This window comes from Callorhinus ursinus, unplaced genomic scaffold (assembly GCF_003265705.2).
Source record: "Callorhinus ursinus isolate GAN/ISIS: 27379988/994484 unplaced genomic scaffold, GSC_fseal_2.0 scaffold9, whole genome shotgun sequence".
NCBI lineage: Eukaryota > Metazoa > Chordata > Mammalia > Carnivora > Otariidae > Callorhinus > Callorhinus ursinus.
In genome coordinates, this window is record NW_027397071.1 from 36,912,300 (window position 1) to 36,937,201 (window position 24,902).

Here is a 24,902-nt window from a genome sequence, read left to right on the forward strand (position 1 = left end):
ACGCTGGGATCATGACCTGAGCTGAAGGCAGTTGCTTAACCGACTGAGCCACCCAGGCACCCTGGCATACCTTTTTTAAGTTAATGATGGATACATTTCAATTCTGAGCTCTTAATTCCCTTAAAAAAATAGCAGTTTTCACAATTAATCTTCCAAGTTTTCCAGTTAACACCATCAAATTATAGGTTCATATTCTACATGCTCATAAACGACTCAAAATATTTCAAATGTACTGAATTATACAGACTGCACAAAGAAGTAGGTAAGTGTACTTTAACAGAATTTGACCTAGTCTTGGAAATTTAACAACAGGGGACATCATAATATATAGGTAGGAACTGTTACTGAGAATAAGAAACAAGGTATCTCAGAATTCCCTTACAAGCTTACTTTTTAGCTACAGGAAAGTCACTTAGCATCTCTGGGTTTACTTCCTCATCTAGAAAATGTGATCTCTAAAATTCTCCCAGCTCCAAAACTTTTATGAATTTTATGAATTAAAAATGTCACAGAAAAAAAGAGAAATGATAAAAAGGTTGAAATATTCAACCTATAGAACTTGTCAATTCAAATAAATATTGATTAAGCTATAATTTAAAAGTAACAAATCACATTTCTTTCTATAATTCTCCATAAAGTGGGAATATATATATATATATAAGCCAGGTATGTAGGCAGTACACTACGTTACACATTGTTGGATAACTATTGTGTTATTAAATTATGGGTAATGTTTAACCTCAACTCTGTGAGGTTAATAGTCCTTAATATGAGGATAGAGTAATTACTTTTTTTTTTAAAGATTTATTTATTTGAGAGAGAGAGAGATTGAGAGATAGAAAGCACGAGAGGGAAGAGGGTCAGAGGGAGAAGCAAACTCCCTGCTGAGCAGGGAGCCCGATGTGGGACTCAATCCCGGGACTCCAGGATCATGACCTGAGCTGAAGGCAGTCGCTTAACCAACTGAGCCACCCAGGCGCCCTAGAGTAATTACTTCTAAGCCATTTACCAAGTCCAATCACATATATTAATATCATTTTATCCATCATAACTAGTCAAATTATAGGGTTTTTTTCTTAAAAAGTAAGCAAACAAAAGTATTTTCAATTCCTTGCCCCCAAGAAAGGCTAATAATAGGCACGAGTGATGAGCTAAAAGATAAAGGATCACAAACTCAGATGCTTTCAGAGGCAGCGAAGTAAATGAACTAAATGTGTGAAGTGGCTTTATATAACACATTTGAGATTGGTAGGTCAGTTGACAACACAACAGTGTACGCCTTGCTTAAAAACATCTTAATTATAAAGCATAAGCAATCTGGTTTTTCTTGTAGGAAAGATAAACATCTCTATCAGTTAGCTTACTGGCATCTCCAGTACTGCAAAACTATTTCAGGTATCCAAGTATGTGACTGAATTTATTTATTTATTTTTTTAAGTTTTTTTTTTTTTTTTAGAGAGCGAGCGAGAGAGAAACAGCATGAGAGGGGAGAAGGTCAGAGGGAGAAGCAGGCTCCCCGCTGAGCCGAGAGCCTGACGCAGGACTCAATCCCAGGATCCCAGGATCATGACCTGAGCCGAAGGCAGTCGCTTAACCAACTGAGCCACCCAGGCGCCCTGAATTTAAAGAGAACATTTTAAAATCAAAAGCACTAAATAAATAAGTAAATAAAATCAAAAGTACTTTCACAATTTACATAGATAAGGAAACTTTACACTCTTTTACATTAATTCAACACAACAAATAAAAATTGGGCACCAACTACATGCGAAGGCATTATCAGTATCCTTTAAGGCAAGAAAGATACTGGCATACTGTTTCTATATAGCAATGAAAATTAATTTTTTTACTACTAGAAGAATAATTCTGTACTTTAAAAAAATACTTTTTAATCCAAAGATTATCCATCCACCAAATCTATAAATCCTTTAACTTGGGAGAAAATGCTTAATCAAAAAAATTGCAATAAATGACAGTTTTTTTTTAAAGACTTTATTTATTTATATCAGAGAGAGCACATGAGAGGGGGGAGGGTCAGAGGGAGAAGCAGACTCCCTGCTGAGCAGGGAGCCCTATACAGGACTCGATCCTGGAACTCCAGGATCATGACCTGGGCCGAAAACAGTCGCTTAACCAACTGAGCCACCCAGGCGCCTGACAGTGGGTTTAATATAGAAATCATATCCACCACTCTTGACTGATGCTTTTCAGCTCTATCTCTTTAGACCTGTGAGAAAACTGTTGTGATGTTTATACTTCCCTAAGGAGTTTTAACTGTCATTGAGAGAACCACAATTATAAAGGGACTATTTATGAATTAGGTGGAATAGTAAGTATGATTAGCTGAATTCTCTGGCATTTTCAACATTTTTTTTTTTTAAGATTTTATTTTGAAGTAATCTCTATACCCAGCATGGGGCTCAAACTCATAACTCCAAGATCAAGTGCTGCATGCTCTACCAACTGAGCCAGCCAGGTTCCATTTGGAACTAAAGCATGTGATTATTCCCAGCAATTCTATTCTTAGATATATACCCAAGAAAATTGAAAAGTTATGTACAGAAAAACTTGTACAAAAATGTTCATAGCAGCATTATTCACAACAGCCAAAAAAAGGAGATAACCTAAATGCCCATCAGCTAATAAATGGATAAATAAAATGTGGTATCTCCATAGAATGGAACATTATTTGGCCATAAAAAAGGACAAGGTACTGATATATGATGCAACATGGATGTACCTTGAAAACATCATGTTAAGTGAAAGAAGCTAAGTGAAAAAAAGTCACATATTCTTTGATCCCATTTGTACTAGATGCCCAGAATAGACAAATATGTAGAGACAGAGAGTAGATTTGTATTTACCAGGCACTGAAGAATAGGACGTGAGTGCTGATGGATAGAGTTTCTTTTTCAGGTGATGAAAATGTTCTAGACTTAGTGGTTACATAACTCTGTGAATATACTAACCACTGAACTACATACTTTTAAAAAGGTAGTTTTATGGCATGTCAATTACAATGCAGTAAGGCTATAAAGTATGTGGTGATTACAACCTATTTACTGAATCACTAAAAGAACCCTTGTACTCTGCTAAAGGGTGATAGGATCCAGTTCACCTTGTACATATATCAATCGTCCTGAAAGCTACTTTTGAACCAAAAATTTTGTTTCAAGACATCACTCTTACTATGGTTAAAAAAAAAGGAAAACAAAATATTTTTTAAACGTAAATATATTTAAAAAATTAAAACACCTAAGAAATGCAGTCTATACATATGAAAAAGTAAAATATTTATATGCATAACAAGTAGTAGCAACATCATTCATAAGCAGCAGTTAGTGTTTATTTTCCCCATATTTTGGTTTAACACCATAGTGGTAGTTTATTCTTTTTAGGGAAATTGCATAAGATACATATAGCATATGATGAGTAAGTTATAGAAGACTGTGTAATTGGAAAATTAATTCTAAGTAACAATATTCCCTCTAAAAACACATTTATTATTAAACAAATTATTTTAAACTAATGGACAATAAAATGTGCCTATAATTTATTAAGTCCAAGATATATAGTCAACTTGCATAAAATTACATATGGCATTTTAAAAACAGCCTATTTCTAAAATATCAGTAATTCAGGCAATTGGGATTTCCACAGGAGATAAATTGCCATTAATTTCCTTTCTATGATGAAAAGGTTTGCCTTAAGAACATTACAACCATGTTAGTAGGAAATGCTATAGCATACTTTAAAAATCAAAACATATGCATTAGGATATTCTTTTATGGGTCCCAGCCCTATAGCAGCATTTCAGATGGAGATTTAAATCTAGTTAACCACATTTCCAAATGACTTGGGTTTTTATTTTCTAGAAATACATATCACATATGTAGGTTAGTTAAGAACTTAAATTTCCATTATAAATGAGAAACTATCATACTGATAATGTAAAGATAAAAGAAATAAAGTACTTGGATAGTCTAGTACTTTATTAGAAATATATCTACTAACTCCACAAAAACAAATTTTACATGTAAGCAAAATACTAAAAAATTTCTGATTTGGGAGAAATGAAATAAAATACAGTGAATGGTTGTTTCTTCATCTCTAACTGTAAAAATCCCTTTTGCCTATTTATTTGACCCGTCTCTATTCATGCAATTTAATGAATCCTCAAAATAATTTACACATCTTTATACAGAATTCACATCTACATCAGTAAACTGCCAGTCCTTTTATATTTTCAGTGCCTTATCAAAATATGGGTAACAAAGGTTTTCATTCTATGAGGCAGGAAGATGTTTCCTAAGTACTTCTTTGGATGATGAGGATATAGTATCTGGGAAGGACACGTCAAATTCTATTAGAAGGTCGCCACGCTGGTCAGGATTTTTTGGAAACGGCAGCCCATATCCAATAATTCTTCTCCTCATTCCAGGCTTCACAATATCATTTATTGACATAGGTATGGTTCTTCCATCCATTGTTGGCACATTAACTGAGCAGCCACACAATGCCTGAAATAGACCAAATAAAATTAACAAACTTCAGAACTTCAAAAACTCAACAACAACAAAAACTAGGTGTGAAGGATGAAACCACTAAGGCAAAATTTTAACCTCTAAAAGAATATCGATAATTGTAAGACTTTTTCCCTATTAAAAGATCCCTTTAGGACATGCATGATCAGACATACTACAAAAGAAAGAAAGGAGAAGGGGAAGGGAAGGAAAAGGAAAGAGAAAGGATGTCTTCCACATTGCCTTTAAATGAAATGGAATGTTCGAGGTTGCCATTACAATGTTCAAGATGCAGGGATGGAACTGGACAAGAAAAGAGGGAGAAATTTAGGAATGAGAGGAATAGAATAAGAGCAACTACCTACTCTTTGGAAGGAAAAATGTTAGGATAAGAAATACATTTATTGGTGGAGCACTGGGTATTATGCACAAACAATGAATCATGGAACACTACATTAAAAACTAATGATGTAATGTATGGTGATTAACATAACAATAAAAAATTTTTTAAAAAATCCTAGAGGAGAACACAAGCAGTAACCTCTAAAAAAAATAAATAAATAAATAAAAATAAAAATAATATATTTATTGGTTTAGTCAACAAATGTTTACTGAGTGTCTACTATATGCCACACATTCCTGCTAGATGCTGAGCTTAGGGACCATGAACACAGACCCCACCTCAGGGAATGCACAAGGAACTCAGAAGCAAACCGGTAATAATAATACAGTATAACATGAGCACAGAGGTGCAGAAGTCTGCAAGAGACAAAGGGCACCCAGCTTACCCTCCCCGCCTTTAGCTTCTGAGAGTACAGAATGCTTGAGCTAAACATTGGACCAGTAGCAGGTTTTGAGGCAGAGTGAGACACAACAGTGTTTCATTGATTAGAATTTAGACGATGACATAAATGTATGTATGATAATAACAGAGCAAACTTAGGAAATGCATAAACATTTATGGGTAGAAATCAGATTTAAAATGACCTTCATTTTAAGCTAAAAAGTCTGGACTTTATGGTAGATACTATGTGGGATCATTTAAGAATTTTAAGCAGGGAACTGACATGGCCATGTTTGCAGGATTATAATGCAATTTGAAAAATAGTGTCTAAAAATAGAACAAATAAGGACTCATATTAAAACAGTATGCTTATAAATTAATATCTTTTTGTTATATAATTATTACTCCAAATTAACAATTTTAGAAAAAATCTTATACATGGACTTCAGTTACAATGCATATCTCATAAACCATACCTATAAAAACTGTTAAGCCAGTATTAGGCTTCATAGTACATAATCTGGTTAGCACTTCAAGTTGGCATTTAAATTGCTAGTACAGGTAACTAAACTTAGAAAATATAATCTTATCCATAAAAGAGAGATAATAGTAGTACCACCTCTGGAGGGTTCTTATGAGAATTTAAAAAATAACGTATACTAAACATTTATTTTTTTATTTTTTTTAAAGATTTTATTTATTTATCTGACAGAGAGAGACACAGTGAGAGAAGGAACACAAGCAGGGAGAGTGGGAGAGGGAGAAGCAGGCCTCCCGCGGAGGAGGGAGCCCGATGCGGGGCTAGATCCCAGGACCCTGGGACCATGACCCGAGCCGAAGGCAGACGCCTAATGACTGAGCCACCCAGGTGCCCTATACTAAACATTTAATAAATATTAGCTATTATTTACATAAATTCCCTAAGATCGGATGCATAATTCTGTCTGGTTTCAGAATCCCAGGTCCTACTAACTTACCTCTCGTAAACTAATTTTAGCAGTGTAAATTATATTTGATCCATCCCTTTTAAATTTTGGGTGATCTTTATCTTTAATGATAAAAACAATGTCTGCTGGGATACTAGTTGGTGTTTCATCTCCTTCCCTTGGAAAAGTAATTTTGGTGCCTTCTTTCCACCCTTTTTTAATCTCAATGGTGAGAATTTTGTCCTCAGATCTATAACTCCTTCCATCAGGATTTAACCTTTTTCGAGAAATCTTCATCCGTTTGGTACAACCAGTATATATTTCTTCAAGTGATACTCTAAGTTCGTGAATAACTGGAGGATCTTGTTTGATGCGGGATGGCCCCACAGAATTTCTGTCTCTCGGATATCCATTCATGCTGAATCCAAAGGCACTAAAAGGATCTCCATCTACTTCCATTTCATCAGAATCTCTACCACCAGCCATCCGTCTTCCAAAGAAAATTTCAAAGGGGTTGGAACCTCCAAAAAATGCTGCAAATGTGGCATGAGGATCGCCATGAAAAGTGTACCGGAAGGTACCTCCTTGTCCATCAGTACCTCCTGCTCCTCCTTTCAACCCTAAGTGAACAGATAAACATGATTAGAAAAAAGCTTGCAACTCTTGAAAGTTAAACTTGCAAAAATTGTATTACTAATAAACTTTGGCCAACTTAGGTTACAATCTATTAATATTGGCCAGAAATGCCATTATCACTAAATGCAGAACAGCTACCTAATTTTTTTTTTTTGATGCAGTGTTCCATGATTCATTGTTTATTCATAACACCCAGTGCACCATGCAAAACGTGCCCTCCTCAATACCCATCACCAGGCTAACCCATCCCCCCACCCCCCAGCTACCTAATTTTTGACCATTCTATCCTAAGTTAAATTTTTAGCTTTCAAATTCTTCCTCCAAACCCCCATCTTTAGTGACAGTTAATTCCTGAATCTTTGTTCCACTGGTAAATAAGAAAATAAAACCGGGAACCTGTTATCTCATAAACTACTAGTTGGACAATCTGAAGTCTATAAATATAAGTTTTCAAAAGATGTCAATTGAAATAGGTCTTTGGTAATCAATGCAAAATGCATAACCTAAGTTTTTAAATGCCATTATAATCAGTGAGTATAATCAATAATATAAAATGCCATATTCATACTAACTAGCTTTATTTCAGTTCTTTTATTGTTTAAGAATTAATTAAAATAGAACTCTTTCTGTGGCAGAAAGATGATAATAGGACACCCAATGAAAAATGTTTTTTTAGACTCCAAATTATTATCCCTATTCTAGCTAACAAAATTATTTATCTAGGCATACCATCTGATAGCATTAATTTCAACAGCATGTAGAAAAAAGTCTAAAACCAAGTGCTGTAAACCCTCTTGACATGTAAGTCCTTTGGACTGGTTATTTCTGTCTACTGTGGACAACTTGCTTCAGACACCAAGATAGTGACCTTTTTACCCTGTTCTTTATTTTAAAGATTTTATTTATTTATTTGACAAAGAGAGACAGTGAGAGAGGGAACCCAAGCAAGGGGAGCGGGAGAGGGAGAAGGAGGCTTCCCGCAGAGCAGGGAGCCCAATGTGGGGCTCGATCCCAGGATCATGACCTGAGCCAAAGGCAGACACTTAATGACTAAGCCACCCAGGCACCCCGATCCTGTTCTTTAAGGTTCAACTAAGTAATATGTAGCTCACAAGGGATCACATATTTGAAGCAGCATTTTCCATTATATACCAAAGAAAGTTTCTATTAAAACCCACAAAACATTAGTACAGTGATCTTTTAAGGGATCAATACTGACAAGGATTTATATTGTTACAGTAGTAGCAAAGTTTTTGAATGAGCCTTATGGGCATTCCTGATGAAGGAAACAAGCAGGAAGAAAATCTAAAAATTTTAAAACTGTGATAAATCCAAGGGATTAAACTAAGAGATTCTAATATGTTCAAACAGTAATTTGAGGGCAGGAAATATATTTTATTCATTTTTGCATTGCTCATGTATACAGGGTGAAAATGATAGGGGCTCATATTTATTGAATAGAGAATGAACTAGTTCTTAAAGTCTATTTAAACTTTAAAAGGTGTCTTGAGTATCAGGATAGAGAAGAGGCAAAAGCAAAAGCAATATAAAGTATAATCACACATACACATATGAGACTTAATAATAAAAAATTATACTCAGCATGCTTTCAAAGAGACTTAGTTTTGCATGTTTTATTCTATTTGGCTTCTTCCATTAAAAGGTATACATATGTTCTTATTTCATCCAACAGTGTCAGCTGATGTTTACATTTTTACCTTCATCCATGAATAGAAATCTGGAGAGACCAAGAAAAGTCTAATAATCTGAAAACCGTCAAAATATGAATTGAATGATATATCCAAAGAGCAGTTAGGATATCCCTTATAGAAACAGAATGGCAGGTATAAGCAGAACAAGGATATTAACATGCAGCTCATACATACTTCTTTTTATAAATTTTAGTGGTACAGTTATAACTCCAAATGTTAAAAAAAAAAAAGCTAGAGACAGATTTTTATAAATGATAGGTTACATATATAACTCAAGGTCATGACCAGTGTGACTAAACAAATGCTTAAATTACTTTAATCGTTTCATCTTCCATCCCACAAATATAATAGAGCATAATAGTTTAACAGACAGTTAATAACATAAATTGAGTAAATTAGCTTGCCCAATCTAACTCTCTACAAGACAATATCTAAATGTTTGGACTCATAATAAATTCATGAAAAGAAGGAATAACATCTTAAGTTATTGTATTATGGGTTTGGCTTTTCCCTAAAACCTCTTCCCTCTGCCAAAAATGGTAACTCAATCAGGATTACAGAGCTCCTGAGAAGATTCACAGTCTGAAGCGGCATTTATCAAAGCTGACAAAAAGGCTCCAATGAAGCTTTGAGGTTTTCCTTGACACTAAACAGTCAAGTACATAGCTTAGATAAAGGACAAGGCTACTATATAAATGACTGCAAAAATCCTACCGAAACTCTCAACAGTATAACATGAATTATTATGCAAGTACTGCTTTGCCTAGCACTCGAATTGTAACAGGCATCTTATCAACTATACAGTCAACTCTTTATTACATACATTTTGACTGCTTATGGAAAATTTTAATATTCAATTGGATTCCCTCTGCTCTCCAAAATGTTTTCTAGACACCATCATCACTTTGTGTGATCAAGGAATATGCTCTAGAATCAACATTTGCCTATGCTGTAGCAAGACTGCTATTATTTAAAACCAACCAACCAATTTGCAATCCAAAAACAAATATATGTTCGGTATACTATCTATAACCATGATTTCCAGTAGTTAAAGTGTGTCAAAAGAAGCAGCATTGGAGAAGAATTAGGATTTAAAAGAAAAAAATTACAGGACTTTAATAACTCACACTTTAAGGAGATCTGATATGTAAAAATCTAGATTTATAGCAAGACTTACAGAGTTACTAGCATAATGAGAACCTTTAAGCAGCTTTGACTCACAAAAATCCAACTTATTTTTAAAAATACATAGTAAATAAAAAGAGATCCAGTTGATTAAATATGGAAACTAAAGAACTGAAGAAGCAAGCTGGTATAGATTAATATACTAAACACAACTTTGATCATATAAATACTACCTTTCAGTATTTAAAGAAAGTTATTGGGTAAACTATAAATAAAAAAAAAGGCATAAGGAAAAAGAACTGTGGGAGTACTAGGTTACTGTAAGGATGTGTTACTAAAAGATTTTTTTTTGCAGTCTTTTAATACAAACTTTTGTTGACATCCACTGAACAATTCAGAACTAAACCTAAAACCTTCTGGGAGGGACAGGTTCAAAATCCAATTTTCAATTTACGTAGTTGTATTTTTTTGTTTTCAAATGATTCAACTATGGAGAACATTCCTCTCTTTTTAAAAATAGCTTTGCTTATTACACACTATAAAATTAACCCATTGCAAATATGTAATTCAGTGATCTCAATAAAGTTGTAGAGTTGTGCAGCCACCATCACAATCCAGTTATCAATCATTTCCATCAACCCAATGAGTTCTCTCTGTTTCTATCTGTAGCTAACCCCTGCTCCCACTTCTAGCACTAGGCAACCCACTGATCTGCTTTCTTTCTCTACAAATTTTATATAAATGGAATCACAGAATATGTAGCCTTTGACATCTGACTTCTTTTATTTAGCATAGTTTTTGAGGTTCATCCATGTTGCAGCATGTTTTATTATATCAATCCTTTTAATTGCTAAGTAGTATTCCAGCATGTACGTGTACGTGTGTGTGTGTGTGTGTGTGTGTGTGTGTGTGTGTGTGTACATATATGCCACATTTTGTTTATCCATTCACTTAATGATAGTACTTTTAAATTGTTCCCAGTTTGGGGCCATTGCAAATAATGCTGCTATGAATATTCACATACATGTCTTTTTGTGGACCTATGTTTTCATTTCTCTTTTATAGATTTCTATGAGTGGAACTGCTGGGTCATATGGTAAATTTAAAACATCTCTATTTTTATCCAAATTTTTTTAAACCAAGCCTTTAAAATTGTGGATATTAGAGATTTTCAAAACATGAATAAACTGGATCACTGGTTCTCTTACTTTCTAACTATATAAATTTAGCTTCTTCAACTCATACACTTCTCAGTTCATGGTTCCTGTTCCCATTGTCCCAGGCCTTGAAAGACAGTGTAATAACTGGAGGGGGGTAAGGAGTATATTACATAAATTACTAATAGCCCCACAGTCCTAAAATTCAGTATTTTGTTACTACTGGAGAAACACATTGGGTGATGGAACCAGCCCTGCAGGCATAAACTGATCAATGAACGGCAAAGAGAAAAAATGTTTTCCCATTTAAACAGTATACCTAAAAGGGATTTTTCCAAAGTATAAATGAGCTATTCTGAATAAAGAGCAAATAAACATAATGCTTTTTTGTAAAGAAAGAGTAATTTCTAAAACATAGTCAAATAGTTTTCATTTAACTATATTCTCAAGTAACTCATAATTAGAGAGTATTTCTGAATTTATTTCAATGCTTTAAAACACTTATTCTTCCCTATTACCTCTATTGCTTATATCAATTATCTGAATCAAGAACAAAAAAAAAGATTCAGGGTACACAGATGATATTGCTTTCATTTTTTAAAAATTCATTCACTGATAATGATCAGTAAAAGTCAACCTAGAGAAACATCACTCAAGAAAAACACTAATAAGAGGTAATGTTAAGCCAAGAAAAATGTATCATTTGATGACCTGAAAATTCTGAAGATAAATATCCTTAGAAAACACTGAATCCTATGGCTTAGTTATAAACAAACTTGAGCTAGCAGTGAGATATTGTTTAAGCAAGGGCTATCTGCTTTTACAGGGGAATGTTTGTGGATTTCTTTACAAAATCACAAATAACTTCTTTAGAAAGAGTATATTGTTTGTAGTATCTCAGAATCCTGCTTAGCTTTCAAGATGAACCAAATCATAGTATTTTGATTAGTAAGGCCATAAGGGACAGGCAGAATTGAACTGGTCATTGCTTGCCTTTTTCTATATTGACTTTGTAAGACCCTGACACTGCAGGTCCTCATCACACCAAAACCAAGAGCAGAAATTGCAATTTTTGGCAACTCAAATCAAAAAGAAAAACAAAACAAAGACAGGAAAAAAAAAAAAAAACCCTTTACACAATCACCCTGCTTATATAAGTTTAGTTTTTTTAACTCAAAATAAGCAGTTACTGCTTCACTGTATTTTAGCATATATCTGATTAGGAAAACTTTATGTTAAATGCAATAAAGGAGGCAAAGAAATAAAAAAGGTTTTCGTAACTACAATGATTTAAAAGAGGACATTTTGGGAGAAAAAAATTAATAATGAAGTAACTTAGTCCTGATTCAAAATGTTGAAAATCCCAGAATCTGTAGGAATTAAAGTGTTTTCGTTGTTGCTGTTAATTAGCAATTTAAAATAGTCCTACTTTATAGCTACATTTATATGGAAATGATGGACAAACTTAATTTAAAATACAGAACAATAAAGGGATAATCTTAATAACCCCCATTTACTGTACTCAACTAGTTTCTGATCTCACGATGAAAGAAAAGTATGGCAGGAAGAGCAAAGGGAAGTTGTCATGCTTTCCTCTATACCTAGGTAGTAAAATTTCTGAAGACATAATGTGACCTATAAGTAAATCAATAACTGTTCTAATGAGGTGGCCATTTTAGGTCAAAAACTGTATTTCTGAGATCTCATTTTCTTGGCACACAATTACTGTTTACAATTAAGCTAAAAACTTGTTCTGGTATTTTATGACATCAGGAAAATTCTTTCCTCTCTAGGCAGAATGCCAAAAACAACCAGAGCTAAATGCCTGGGCCTTCTGCTTCTCAGACAGACGATTCTATCTTGTTCAATCTAAATTAAATTGCTTATCAGAGAGGCAAAAAACTTGTTTTGTTTTTGTGAATAAAATATAAACTACCCAGAATTTGAACTGCCAATCTTAACATTTTAAATGAGTGAAGGACCTTTAGTGGTTCCGGCAGAAAATTCATTAGAAAACAAAACAGGTTGCATAATTTTGACACAATTCATTAATGGGTATGGGAATGTAATGTTTCTTTTCAAATATACAATGTTAACATTATAAATCTAATGGCAGAAGATATATATATTACAAAATGCCAAAATCAAAAAAAAGGCAAACAAGTACATTTCATTCACAGCTATGTAATAATATTCATTCAGATGATCAAAGATAAAATCTTATTTTTATCCATTATTTGTCTTTCTACTTTGATGTCTGAGAATTTAATTTAAAGATAACCAGAAGGCTGAAAGAGCAGGGAGGAAAAAGAGAGAGAGTGAGACAGAGCTGGAGAGACCAAAAGATATACACGGAATACTTACCTTCCTCCCCAAACTGATCATATATTTCTCTCTTTTTAGGATCACTCAATACTTCATAAGCTTCTGCGACCTCTTTAAATTTTTCCTCTGCTTGAGGAGATTTGTTCTTGTCCGGATGAAATTTGAGGGCTTGTTTTCGGTAAGCCTTTTTAATATCTTCATCCGAAGCTCCTTTTTCAATTCCCAAAATGCAATAATAGTCTTTCCCCATTTCGAATGCCTTGAAATGAACTTAGATTTCCCTTTGTGAAAGAAAACAGCGTCCCCAGTCTTAGCAGTACGATTCTAAGAAAAATAAACCAAGCTGGGTATTTTAAAAGTTAAAGCAAATCAGCAATTCAGCTTCGCTGTCTTAAGGCAGCAAGCAAACCGCGTCTCTGTATTTAATTCCTTCCCCAAAGGCTCACTTACAGATAAATATACACTACACAGGAGACAGCCTCCTTCTAGATCCTCCCATTTTCACTACGTGTCTCTGTACTTTCTAGAACAGCAAATGCTACAGGACGTCACTTCCCCAGCTGCCTCTAGTCAAAGTACTGAGCTAGGTTTTCTCCTCCTCCACGATTAACTATTCATTTTCCTTCTGGCTCTCCCATTTTTATTTCCTTTTTAAGAAGGGGAGTGGATTCAAAAACCAATATTTCAGCATAGCAGGTCATAACTACATATTTATTTACTCTATTGTAGGTGAAAAAACAAAAATAATTACAGCCATTAGGCATCCTATGTTAAAATAAATTAAAAGTATTATACAAATGAAGGTACCCTTGAACTTATTTCAGGTATTTTAATTTTAATTTCAAGTTATCCAAATGTAAGATACACAATACTAAAATCTGGTTTGTTTAAATTAAAATTTTCAGATAATTTGTGTCATTTTTAGAATTCCTGGGATCCAGCAATGCCAGGAAGTCAATATGCCAATTTCACATTGTAAAAGGCTACATATCATACACATCAAAAGCAATAAGGGACTCAAATATTATTTTAGCTAGTGGTTTTAACTAGTTTTTTGTAGTATACAAGAGTTAATAGTTCTGGCAAACTAAATATTTGTGAAAGCTTCATATCTGATCATTTTAGTTACTTCAGCAAAAACAGAATGAGATCCCACTACCCCCCCCCCACCTCCACCCAATTCCTAGGGTCACTATTTAAAGAATTTTTGTGCTGCAGGAAAGATAGAAGACAAGTATCAGGTTACAGACAGTAAATACTCATGTTTCTTATAAGACCTTGACTGGATCATCTTAAAATCTGGATATGCTATTTATGGGGCAGTGATATATGAGAAGTATTTTTTTCTTTTAAAAACACATTTCCCTAATTATAAATAGCAATACTCATTGCTGAAGATTTTGGAAAACACAGAAGGAAAAAAGAAGAAAAATGTATAAAATAAAAACCTCCCTATCATCCCACTTTAGGTAATCCCTGCTAAATGTTAGTGTATTTCCTTCTAGTCCTTTTTTTCTCATAGATACTTATGTTTATTTGTTGTAGTTTTGTATTTTTTTTGTTAACAAAGTTTATGTCCTATCATTTATATACCCTTTCAATGTCTGCTTATATATATATATATATATGATACTTATGAGAAAAATTTTCAATGTATATTACTCATCTTTTATCTCCTATATTGTCATGTTATATTTTCAAAAATGTTCCCATTTCTAATATGGAAAGATGGATTAATAAGAAAATGTGAAAAGAATTGCACAGAGCCCTATAAATACCTTAAATCTGTAAGCTTAAAAGAAAAACAGAACATGTAAAGGAAAAGTAAATGTACATATATGTTTAGAATATGATGAAAAGTTAATGATCACGTGTTAACCTTTAAAGATATGGGAACACCAACTCTATATGCCAAGCAGCTTTACATTCATGATTCAGCAATTCTTTCGGAACGTTCATCTTTGTACATTTGACAGCTAGGATTTCCTATTTTTCCAAAACTCTCCTTTAAAAATACTTTGGTTTTAGAAATGTATAGCATCTGTCTAGCCTATTTACAGGTTACAGAGGTTTGTCAGCTAGCTATTCAAGCAAATTTTTTAGTCCCACCAAGGAATACTCAATGTCAAAAGGTTGTCCATTCAAATCCAAAACAACTTGGGGAAAAATGCTAATATCCAAAGTCACCTTAAAACTCCTGCTTTAAAAAAAACTGCAAGTTAAAGTCCAGTGCAATGATCAGCATCTAGAGTAGGGTAAAAATATAATAAAAATCACCTTTTCTAGAATTAATTCCTCTTTTAAATATTTACTACCAAAGGAACACTGACATTACTATTTATGAAAAGTCTGAATTGTTCTGGTGGGTAATGCTGGGAGGAAAGAAAAAACAGATTCTTATCCAATTCAATCATTTTCAGGTAGCTAGAAATATTATCAGGACTTGACATATTAAAGGATTTTAGAACCCAAAGACTAGATCTTTCACATTTCCGAGAAGTGCATTACATATTAACAAATGGAAACAAATCTGACTTTCCACATATCAAGAGAAGGGTGATAAAGGATTTTCATACTTCTTCAAATATCATACACACAAAAAGAATCATAGAGCTAAATTTGAAAAGCAAGAATTCATCTCAACTTTGAAATTTCAAGTTAATAAAGGAAGCAATTATAATTTTAAATAATATAAAACAATCTAGCTAGGTTTTGATAAAATGAGTTGTATAAATGATTCTTTCAAACATTTGGGAACAATGCCAACAGACACAAGATAAAATGTTCAACATCACTGATCATCAGGGAAATGCAAATCAAAACCACAATGAGATACTACCTCACACCAGTCAGAATGGCTAATATCAAAAAGACAAGAAATAACAAATGTTGGTGAGGATGTGGAGAAAAGAGAACCCTTGTGCACTGTTGGTAGGAATGCATATTGGTTAGCCACTGTCGAAAATAGTATGGAGCTTCCTCAAATATTTAAAAATAGAAATACCACACAATCCAGTGATTCCACTACTGGGTATGTATTCAAAGGAAACAAGAACAGTAATTCAAAAAGATAGATGCACCCACATATTCATTACAGCATTATTTACAATACCCGAGATATGGAAGCAACCTAAGTATCCATTCATAGACAAGTGGATAAAGAAGATATTATATGCATGGAATGAATAAGTCACAGGGACGAAAGGTACCACATAGGGAATATAGTCAGTAGTATTATAACAGTGTTGTATGGTGACAGATGGTAGCTACACTTATGGTGAGCATAACATAACATATAGAGTTGCTGAATCACTATGTTGTACACCTGAAACTAATGCAATATTTGTATCAACTATACTTCAGTAAAGAAAATAAATATGGCAGCATCAGGAGGAACGGTTACGGGGATCAAGGCCAGCTCATACCCAGAGCCAGGGGAGCCTGACTACCCTTCCACTGTTTTAATGTCAAGTGAGCAGAAAAAAAGCAACATGGATCCCAGGAAACAAGGTAGGCCCAAGGAAAAAGGAAACAGTACGTTCAGGCTATGGAGGAAAAACATCCTTTTTTTTAAGAGCTAAAATTCACTGGGCACCTGGGTGGCTCAGTGGGTTAAGCATCCAACTCTTGATCTCAGCTCAGGTCTTGATCTCAGGATCGGGACTTCAGGCCCTATGTTGGGCTACATGCTGGGTATGGAGCCTACTTAAAAATAAAAAGTAATAATAAAAATAAAATAAAATCCACTACATTTTTATTTTAAAAGAATGAAAAACACTCAAGCAGAAGTTATTCCTAAAATGTGTAGATCTATACTACTCTCCTAGGATTATCTCTCAGAGCCTTTGAAAGGAGTGTGGCCCTACCCACACCTTGGTTTAGCTGCCAGAAGTGTGAGAATAAATTTCTGTTGTTTTAAGATGTCTCCTTTGTGACAATTTGTTTTAGCAGCCCTAGAGAACTGAGATATACAAAAAAGTATATGTGATGTAAATTGGCAGTTCAAAATGGGTAACAATAAAATAAACACCCGTTTATCCATTAAAAATAAATAATAAAAATAATTTTAAAAACCATTTGGGAACAACTCACAACCCTGTGATCAAAACCTGAGCTGAGATCAAGAGTCAGACACTTAACTGACTGAGCCGCCCAGGGGACCCTGGGAACAATTATTAAAAATGATTTTAAAATCTCTGTAAATACCACACCTGGAAAGTTGTCCCTAGAAATAATCCAAAGACAAAAAACTATTAAGTATACCAATATACTCATTGCAATTAGATGCAATAGAGTAGTGGATTGATATAATTATTAAACTACATAGTGCTTCAGAGAAATTTTGCTCTTATATTTACTTTTTCAGACTGAGCTGTGTCCTCTACTACTTAAGGGTTAAAAATCCATTACACAGTCACTTTACATTGTTTTTTTCATCTAAGTTTTTTTCATCTATGAGATAAGTGTAGGGTTTTTTGTTTTTTTTTTTTAACGGGGGTGTGTAACCAACTGTCATCCCTATAAATAATTATCATGAGGGACGCCTGGGTGACTCAGTCAATTGTCTACCTTCAGCTCAGGTCATGATCCTGGGGTCCTGGGATCAAGTCCCACATCAGGCTCCTTGCTCAGCAAAAGGCCTGCTTCTCTCTCTGCCTGCGGTTCCCCCTGCTTGTGCTCTCTCTCTCTCTCTCTCTCTCTCTGGCAAAATAAATAAATAAAATCTTTAAAAAAATAAAAAAATAATAATTATCATGACAAAAATAGTATGTAAAGGGAAAAGTAGTGGCAGTTTTTAGGGAAAATGGAGCTGAGAAGAGAACAAGCCTCATTTAATATTTTTAAAAGTACAAATAGGGGCATCTGAGTGGCTCAGTCGGTTAAGCATCTGCCTTTGGCTCAGGTCATGATCCCAGAGTCCAGGATTGAGTCCCACAATGGGCTCCCTGATCAGCGGGGAGTCCACTTCTCCCTCTCCCCCCTACTCGTGCTCTCTCTCTCAGATAGATGGAATCTTTAAAATAAAAAATTAAAAAAAAGTAAAAATAAAAGCAAAGCCAAAAAAACTACATAATAGTCTGTTTGAAATATTGTTTAAAAATCACATAAATCCTGAGGCGCCTGGCTGGCTCAGTCGTTAAGTGTCTGCCTTCAGCTCAGGTCATGATCCCAGAGTCCTGGGATGAAGCCCCGCATTGGGCTCCCCGCTCCTTGGGAAGCCTGCTTTCCCTCTCCCACTCCCCCTGCTTGTGTTCCCTCTTTCGCTGTGTCTCTGTCAAATAAATAAAATCTTTAAAAAAAAAAAATCACATAAATCCTGTTTATATGATTTTATAGGTATATATATGTGTGGCTGGCTCACTTGGCATGACGTGACTCTTGATCTTGGGGTCCTGAGTTTAAGCCCCATATTGGGTGTAGAGCTTACTTTAAAAATAAGTAAGTAAATAAATAATGAAAATTACAAAGAGATTTTCTCCTTAATGTTTACAGCTTACAAGCTTAAATTCTCATGCTGGGGTAGGGGTGATTCATCTCTAACTGAAGGTAAGTTACAATGTATTTTAAGAGATTTTAATTTTTTCAACCAAATCAGAAAACTTAAGTATGTTTATTAAAGTTGTTTTTTTTTAAACACAGTTTAACAGTTTTTGTGCCCAATAATATATGTGGAGGAAGTATGTCACTCTATCTTAGGGAGACATGGGCCAGAATTAAGTAAACATTCTAATGACTTTTTTTTTTCCAAAAACTTCAACAAAGCTTCCTTATTTGTGATATTATGCTTTCATAGTAATTATAGATAATTTTTACAGAAGTATGAGTCCTTTTTGATTAAATAATCACAGTTTAAAATATTATATATGTTTAGATCATGAGAGCTAAAAATAGCACTTTATCACACATAAAAAATCTTTAAAGTACATAAGTAGTCATTCAACTGATGCCTTCTTCACCTTCTACTTTGGCTTTATTAATAGACAACAAAAAAGTTTTTTTCCTCCAATTCACAAATCATTTCTCAGTTTATAATACATTAGTACGAAGAAAGCAGAATGCCTTCCAGAGTCTCAGAAGAAATCACTATTGAAATTCAGATCATCACTTAAATACTTAAAGACAGATGACTTCTAACATTTTACCAATGCTCCTGTTGGAAACTTTTTCTGTCAATATTTAATTCTTAAATGGGTATATTTAGTCCAGAAATTTCTCATCAAGTAATTAATTTTAGTAAGTTGTGACTTCCATTCCCCAGTACTTCTTATCCAAGAATAAACAAACCGAGGCTCTTTTACACCTTGTTCCCACAGTGCTTTAGATAGCTGAATCGTGGTTATAAAATTTGGTAGGGTGGCACCAGGGAATACTAATAGTGTAGTGGTTAAAAACACAGATTTTGGAGCCAGACTGCCTGGGTTAGAGTTCTGACAACACCACTTACTACCTGTGAGGTCTTTGACTTAATTTTTCTGTGCCTCAGTTTCCTCATCTGTCAAGTGGGATTAGCATTAATATTACTTCAAAGGGCTGATGTGAGGATTAAATGAGATAAATGTGTGATACACTTAAATGTGACTGGCACATAATGAGGACTATGAAAATGTTAGCTACTATTGTGATGACAATGATCTCATCATATGAAGTAGAACTTTTTTCTAGAAAAAAAATTACCATACCATAGGAATAATAAAATGTCCTTATTTACATTTACTTTTTTATATACATCCACACACAACAGCTGTCAAACTAAGAATAAATGGCTCTTTCCAAATAGCCCAGTTAATAATTGCTACTTACTCATCTTGACTCTGTTAAAATTTAAAATCATTAAACTTTCACATAAATAGCATTCATTGTATTTCAAATGCAAATCTCAAATACATTGACTATTTCAAACACAGTAATCAAAGACAGTGTGGTATTGCTGAAAGAACAGGCAAACAGACCAATAGAACAGAATAGAGAACCCAGAAATAGACACGTATAAATATGGTCAACTAATCTTTGACAAAAGAGCAAAGGCAATACAATGGAGAAAAAAATTGTCTTTTTAACAAATAGTGCTGAACACTGGACATCCACTTGCAAAGAAATGAATCTAGACACAGACCTTAAACCTTTCACAAGAATTAACTCAAAATGCCCTGAGGACCTAGTTGCAGCTGAGGACCCCGGCGTCAGGGCCAGGTTCGGGACCATGAGCTGGATTCCTTTCAAGACTGGGCAGCCCAGGGGCGCCTGGGTGGCTCAGTTGGTTAAGCGACTGCCTTCAGCTCAGGTCATGATCCTGGAGTCCCTGGATCGAGTCCCGCATCGGGCTCCCTGCTCGGCAGGGAGTCTGCTTCTCCCTCTGGCCCTCTTCCCTCTCGTGCTCTCTGTCTCTCATTCCCTCTCTCTCAAATAAATAAATAAAATCTTAAAAAAAAAAAAAAAAAAAAAGACTGGGCAGCCCAAGAAACAGATTGTTCCCAAAACAGTGGAGAGAGATTTTGAGAGGGAATATGGAAAACCCCAGCAGCTGGAGGAGCAGACCAGGAGGCTGCAGAAGGACATGAAGAAGAGCACTGTTGTTGACCTGGCCATGTCCAAATCTGCCGGGAAGATATCCTTGGATTTGCTCTCCAATCCCCTCTGTGAGCAAGATCATGACTTCCTGAACATAGTGACAGCTCTGGACACAGCCAGGAAGCGGATGGACACCTTCAACCAGGAAAAGGTGAACCAGATTCAAAAGACCATGACTGAACCCTTAAAATGTTCGGCAGTGTCTTCCTGAGCCTAAACATGGCAGTGAAACGGCAGGAGCAGGCCTGGCAGGACTACTGGAGACTGCAGGCCAAGGTAGAGAAATACGAGGAGAAGAATACGGTACCCACGCTGGCCAAACTCCACCAGGCCCAAGAAGAGCTGTGGCCTGTGCGGGACGACTTCGAGGCCAACAACAAGCAGCTCCTGGATTACCTGCGGAGGTTCTACCACAGCCGGCTTGACTACTTCCATCCAGCCCAGCTTTGAGGCCCTGATCCGAGCCTAGGTTGGGTACTACTCTGAAATGCAGAAGATCTTTGGAGACCTAACCCAGCAGCTTGACCAGCCTGGACACCCTGATGAGCAATGGCAGAGGGAGAACGAGGCCAGACTGAGCGAGCTCAGAGCCCTCTCTGTTGTGGCCGATGAGTGAGTCCCCACCACCCTTTCAAAGACTCCTGGGACACCTGTCTGGTCTTTGCCCTTGTCAAGCTTAGGCTCAGGCGTCAGCCAGCAAAAGGTCCTCCCCTGAGAGAAGTACGGGGACAGCAGTGGCCCCTGCTCTACCTCCCCAGCCCTCTGCAGTGAGCCTGGCACCAGGAGCCCCAAGCAGGCTGCTAGCTCCCCACCCATAGCAAGAGCACAGACGGGTAAGCAGAGCAGAAAAACTCCAGGAGCCTTCTCATTTCCAAAAGAACCATCCAAAGGGCATGCATCCTGGCCTAGGGCCTGAGAAGGCTTCCAGCCTTCAAAGGCACAGGCTTTGTCTGCTCACCTGAGGTCTTAGCCTTGCTTGCATCGTCATGATCACATCTACCTCCAGAGACCCATCCTGGGGAGTCCACCCACCCTTGTTGTCTTTCCACTTCAGACTCCTCTTTTCTGAAGAAGCCCAAGACACTGCCATGGGGAACAGAAGAGCGGTGGTTCCCCCAGCCCAGACAGAACCCTCACTCCAGCCTCCCAGCATGACAAAAACTAGCTTAGCCCACTTTTGTCCCTTAGGCCAAGGGCAGAGAAAAGCCCCAAGCCTTGCAGGTTCCCTAGGAAACCCAACTCACCTCGAGTCACCTCGAGTCACCTCAAGTCAATAGGCTACCGACAAAATGTCACAGCCTGATTCACAAACCTCAGAGCAAGAACAGGGGTTTGTCTCACCAGAATATTTGGAATTTTATTTTTTCAAGTAAAGTTTTCAATAAAATTTTAAAAAAAAGGAATTAACTCAAAATGGATCACAGACCTAAGTGTAAAATGCAAAACTATAAAACTCCTAGGACATATAAAAAAATCTAGATGACCTTGGGTTTGGCAATGATTTTTAAATATAATACCAAAGGAACAGTTCATGAAAGAGAATTGATAAGCTGGACTGCATTAAAATTATAATTTTCTGCTGAAAAAGATATTGTCAAGAGAATGACAAAACAAGCCACAGACTGGGAGAAAATATTTCAAAAGACATCTGAATTTGCAACGATGTGGATGGAACTAGTATTATGCTAAGCGAAATAAGTCAATCAGAGAAAGAAATGCCATATAATTTCACTCATATGGGAATTCTTAAGAAACAAAACAGGTGAACATAGAGGAAGGGAACGAAAAATGAAATAAGATAAAAACAGGAGGGACGCCTGGGTGGCTCAGTCGTTAAGCGTCTGCCTTCAGCTCAGGTCATGATCTCAGGGTCCTGGGATTGAGCCCCGCATTGGGCTCCCTGCTCGCAAGAAGCCTGCTTCTCCCTCTCCCACTCCCCCTGCTTGTGTTCCCTCTCTTGCTGTGTCTCTCTCTGTCAAATAAATAAATAATATCGTAAAAAGAAAAAAAAAAGAGAGGAAGGCAAACCATAAGAGACTTTTTTAAAATTTTATTTTATGTTATGTTAGTCACCATACATCATTAGTTTTTGATGTGGTGATCCACGATTCATTGTGTCTGTATAACACCCAGTGCTCCATGCATTATGTGCCCTCCTTAATACCCATCACCAGGCTAACCCATCGCTCCACCCCTCTCCCCTCTAAAACCCTCTGTTTCTCGGAGTCCATAGTCTCTCATGGTTCATCTCTCCCTCCAATTCCCCCCCCCTTCATTTTTCCTTCCTTCTCCTAATGTCCTCCATGTTATTCCTTATGTTCCACAAATAAGTGAAACCATATGATAATTGACTTTCTCTGTTTGACTTATTTGACTTAGCATAATCTCCTCCAGTCCCATCCATGTTGATGTAAAAGTTGGGTATTCATCCTTTCTGATGGCTGAGTAATATTCCATTGTATATATGGACCACATCTTCTTTATCCATTTATCTGTTGAAGGGCATCTCAGCTCTTTCCACAGTCTGGCTACTGCAGACATTGCTGCTATGAACATTGGGGTGCATTTGGCCCTTCTGAGACTCTTAACTATAGAGAAAAAACTGAGGGTTGCTGGAGGGGAGATGGGTGGAGGTTTGGGCTAGATGAGTGATGGGCATTAAGGAGACCACTTGGGATGTGCACTGGGTTTTATGTGAGTCACTAAGTTCTACTCCTGAAACCAATACTACACTATATGTTAACTAACCTGAATTTAAATAAAATCTTGGGAGAAAAAAAAAGGACATATCTGATAAAGGACTATTATCCTAAATATATAAAGAACATTATTTCCCTTGTGACAAAATGGGAGAAGATATTTGCAAATGTCTTATTGGATAAAGGGCTAGTATCCAAAATCTATAAAGAACTTATCAAACTTGGGGCGCCTGGGTGGCTCAGTTGGTTAAGCCACTGCCTTCGGCTCAGGTCATGATCCCGGAGTCCCGGGATCGAGTCCCGCATCGGACTCCCCCTTCTCTGTGGGGAGCCTGCTTCTCCCTCTGCCTCTGCCTGCCATTCCCCCCGCTTGTGCTCACTCTGTCTCTCTCTCTCTATGTCAAATAAATAAAAATAAAATATTTAAAAAAAAAAAAAAGAACTTATCAAACTCAACACCCAAAGAACAAATAATCCAAACAAGAAATGGAAGAAGACATGAACAGACATTTCTCCAAAGAAGACATACAAATGGCCAACAGACACATGAAAAAATGTTCAACGTGACTTGGCATCAGGGAAATCCAAATCAAAACCACAATGAGATACCACCTCACACCAGTCAGAATGGCTAAAATTAACAAGTCAGGAAATGACAGATGTTGGCAAGAATGCAGAGAAAGGGGAACCCTCCTACACTGTTGGTTGGAATGTAAGCTGGTGCAGCCACTCTGGAAAACAGTAGGGAATTTCCTCAAAAAGTTGAAAACAGAGCTACCCTACAACCCAGCAATTGCACTACTGGATATTCACCCCAAAGATATAAATATAGTGATCTGAAGAGGCACCTGTTCCCCAAGGTTTATAGCAGCAATGTCTACAATAGCCAAACTATGGAAAAAGCCCAGATGTCCATCAACAGATGAATGGATAAAGAAGATGTGATATATATACATGATGGAATACTACTCAGCCATTAAAAAATGAAATCTTGCCTTTTGCAACGACATGGATGGAACTAGAAGATATTATGCTAAGCGAAATGAGTCAATCAGAGAAAGACAATTATCATATGATCTCACTCATTTGTGGAATTTAAGAAACAAAACAGAGGATCATAGAGGAAGAGAGAAAAAAATAAAGGAAGACAAAATCAGAGAGGGAGACAAACCATAAGAGACTCTTAATCATAGGAAAAAAACTGAGGGTTGCTGGAGGGGAAAGGGGTAGAGGGATGGGGTAACCAGGTGAGGGACATTAAGGAGGGCATGTGATGTAATGAGCACTGGGTATTATATAAGACTGATGAATCACTGACCTCTACCTCTGAAATTAATAATACATTATATGTTTATTAATTAATTTAAATATAAAAATGGAAAAAGAAAACAAAAATATATATGTAAAGAATTCTTAAAACTCAACAATAAGAAAATAAACCCATTA

The 24,902-nt window shown here is 36.0% G+C and overlaps 1 protein-coding gene and 1 pseudogene across 7 annotated transcripts in view; one reads left to right on the forward strand and one right to left on the reverse strand.

Moving 5' to 3' along the window:
• Positions 1-1,976: 1,976 nt before the first annotated feature.
• The window catches only part of DNAJB4 (DnaJ heat shock protein family (Hsp40) member B4), a 48,612-nt gene continuing 25,686 nt past the window's right edge, over positions 1,977-24,902 (reverse strand). For 3 of the 7 annotated variants that reach the window (XM_073896479.1, XM_073896480.1, XM_073896478.1), the window contains exons 2-4: positions 13,228-13,469; positions 6,285-6,853; positions 1,977-4,520 (exon numbers count right to left, since the gene is read on the reverse strand). In XM_073896479.1, the coding sequence (XP_073752580.1) occupies positions 4,287-4,520; positions 6,285-6,853; positions 13,228-13,438 (1,014 nt within the window). In that variant the 5' untranslated portion in view covers positions 13,439-13,469 and the 3' untranslated portion in view covers positions 1,977-4,286. Of the gene's footprint in view, positions 4,521-6,284; positions 6,854-13,227; positions 13,513-24,902 lie in introns of all 7 variants that reach the window. The other 4 variants (XM_025872003.2, XM_025872001.2, XM_073896477.1 and 1 more) reach the window with 2 other exon arrangements.
• On the forward strand, positions 20,636-21,961 carry LOC112824113 (bridging integrator 3 pseudogene; annotated as a pseudogene).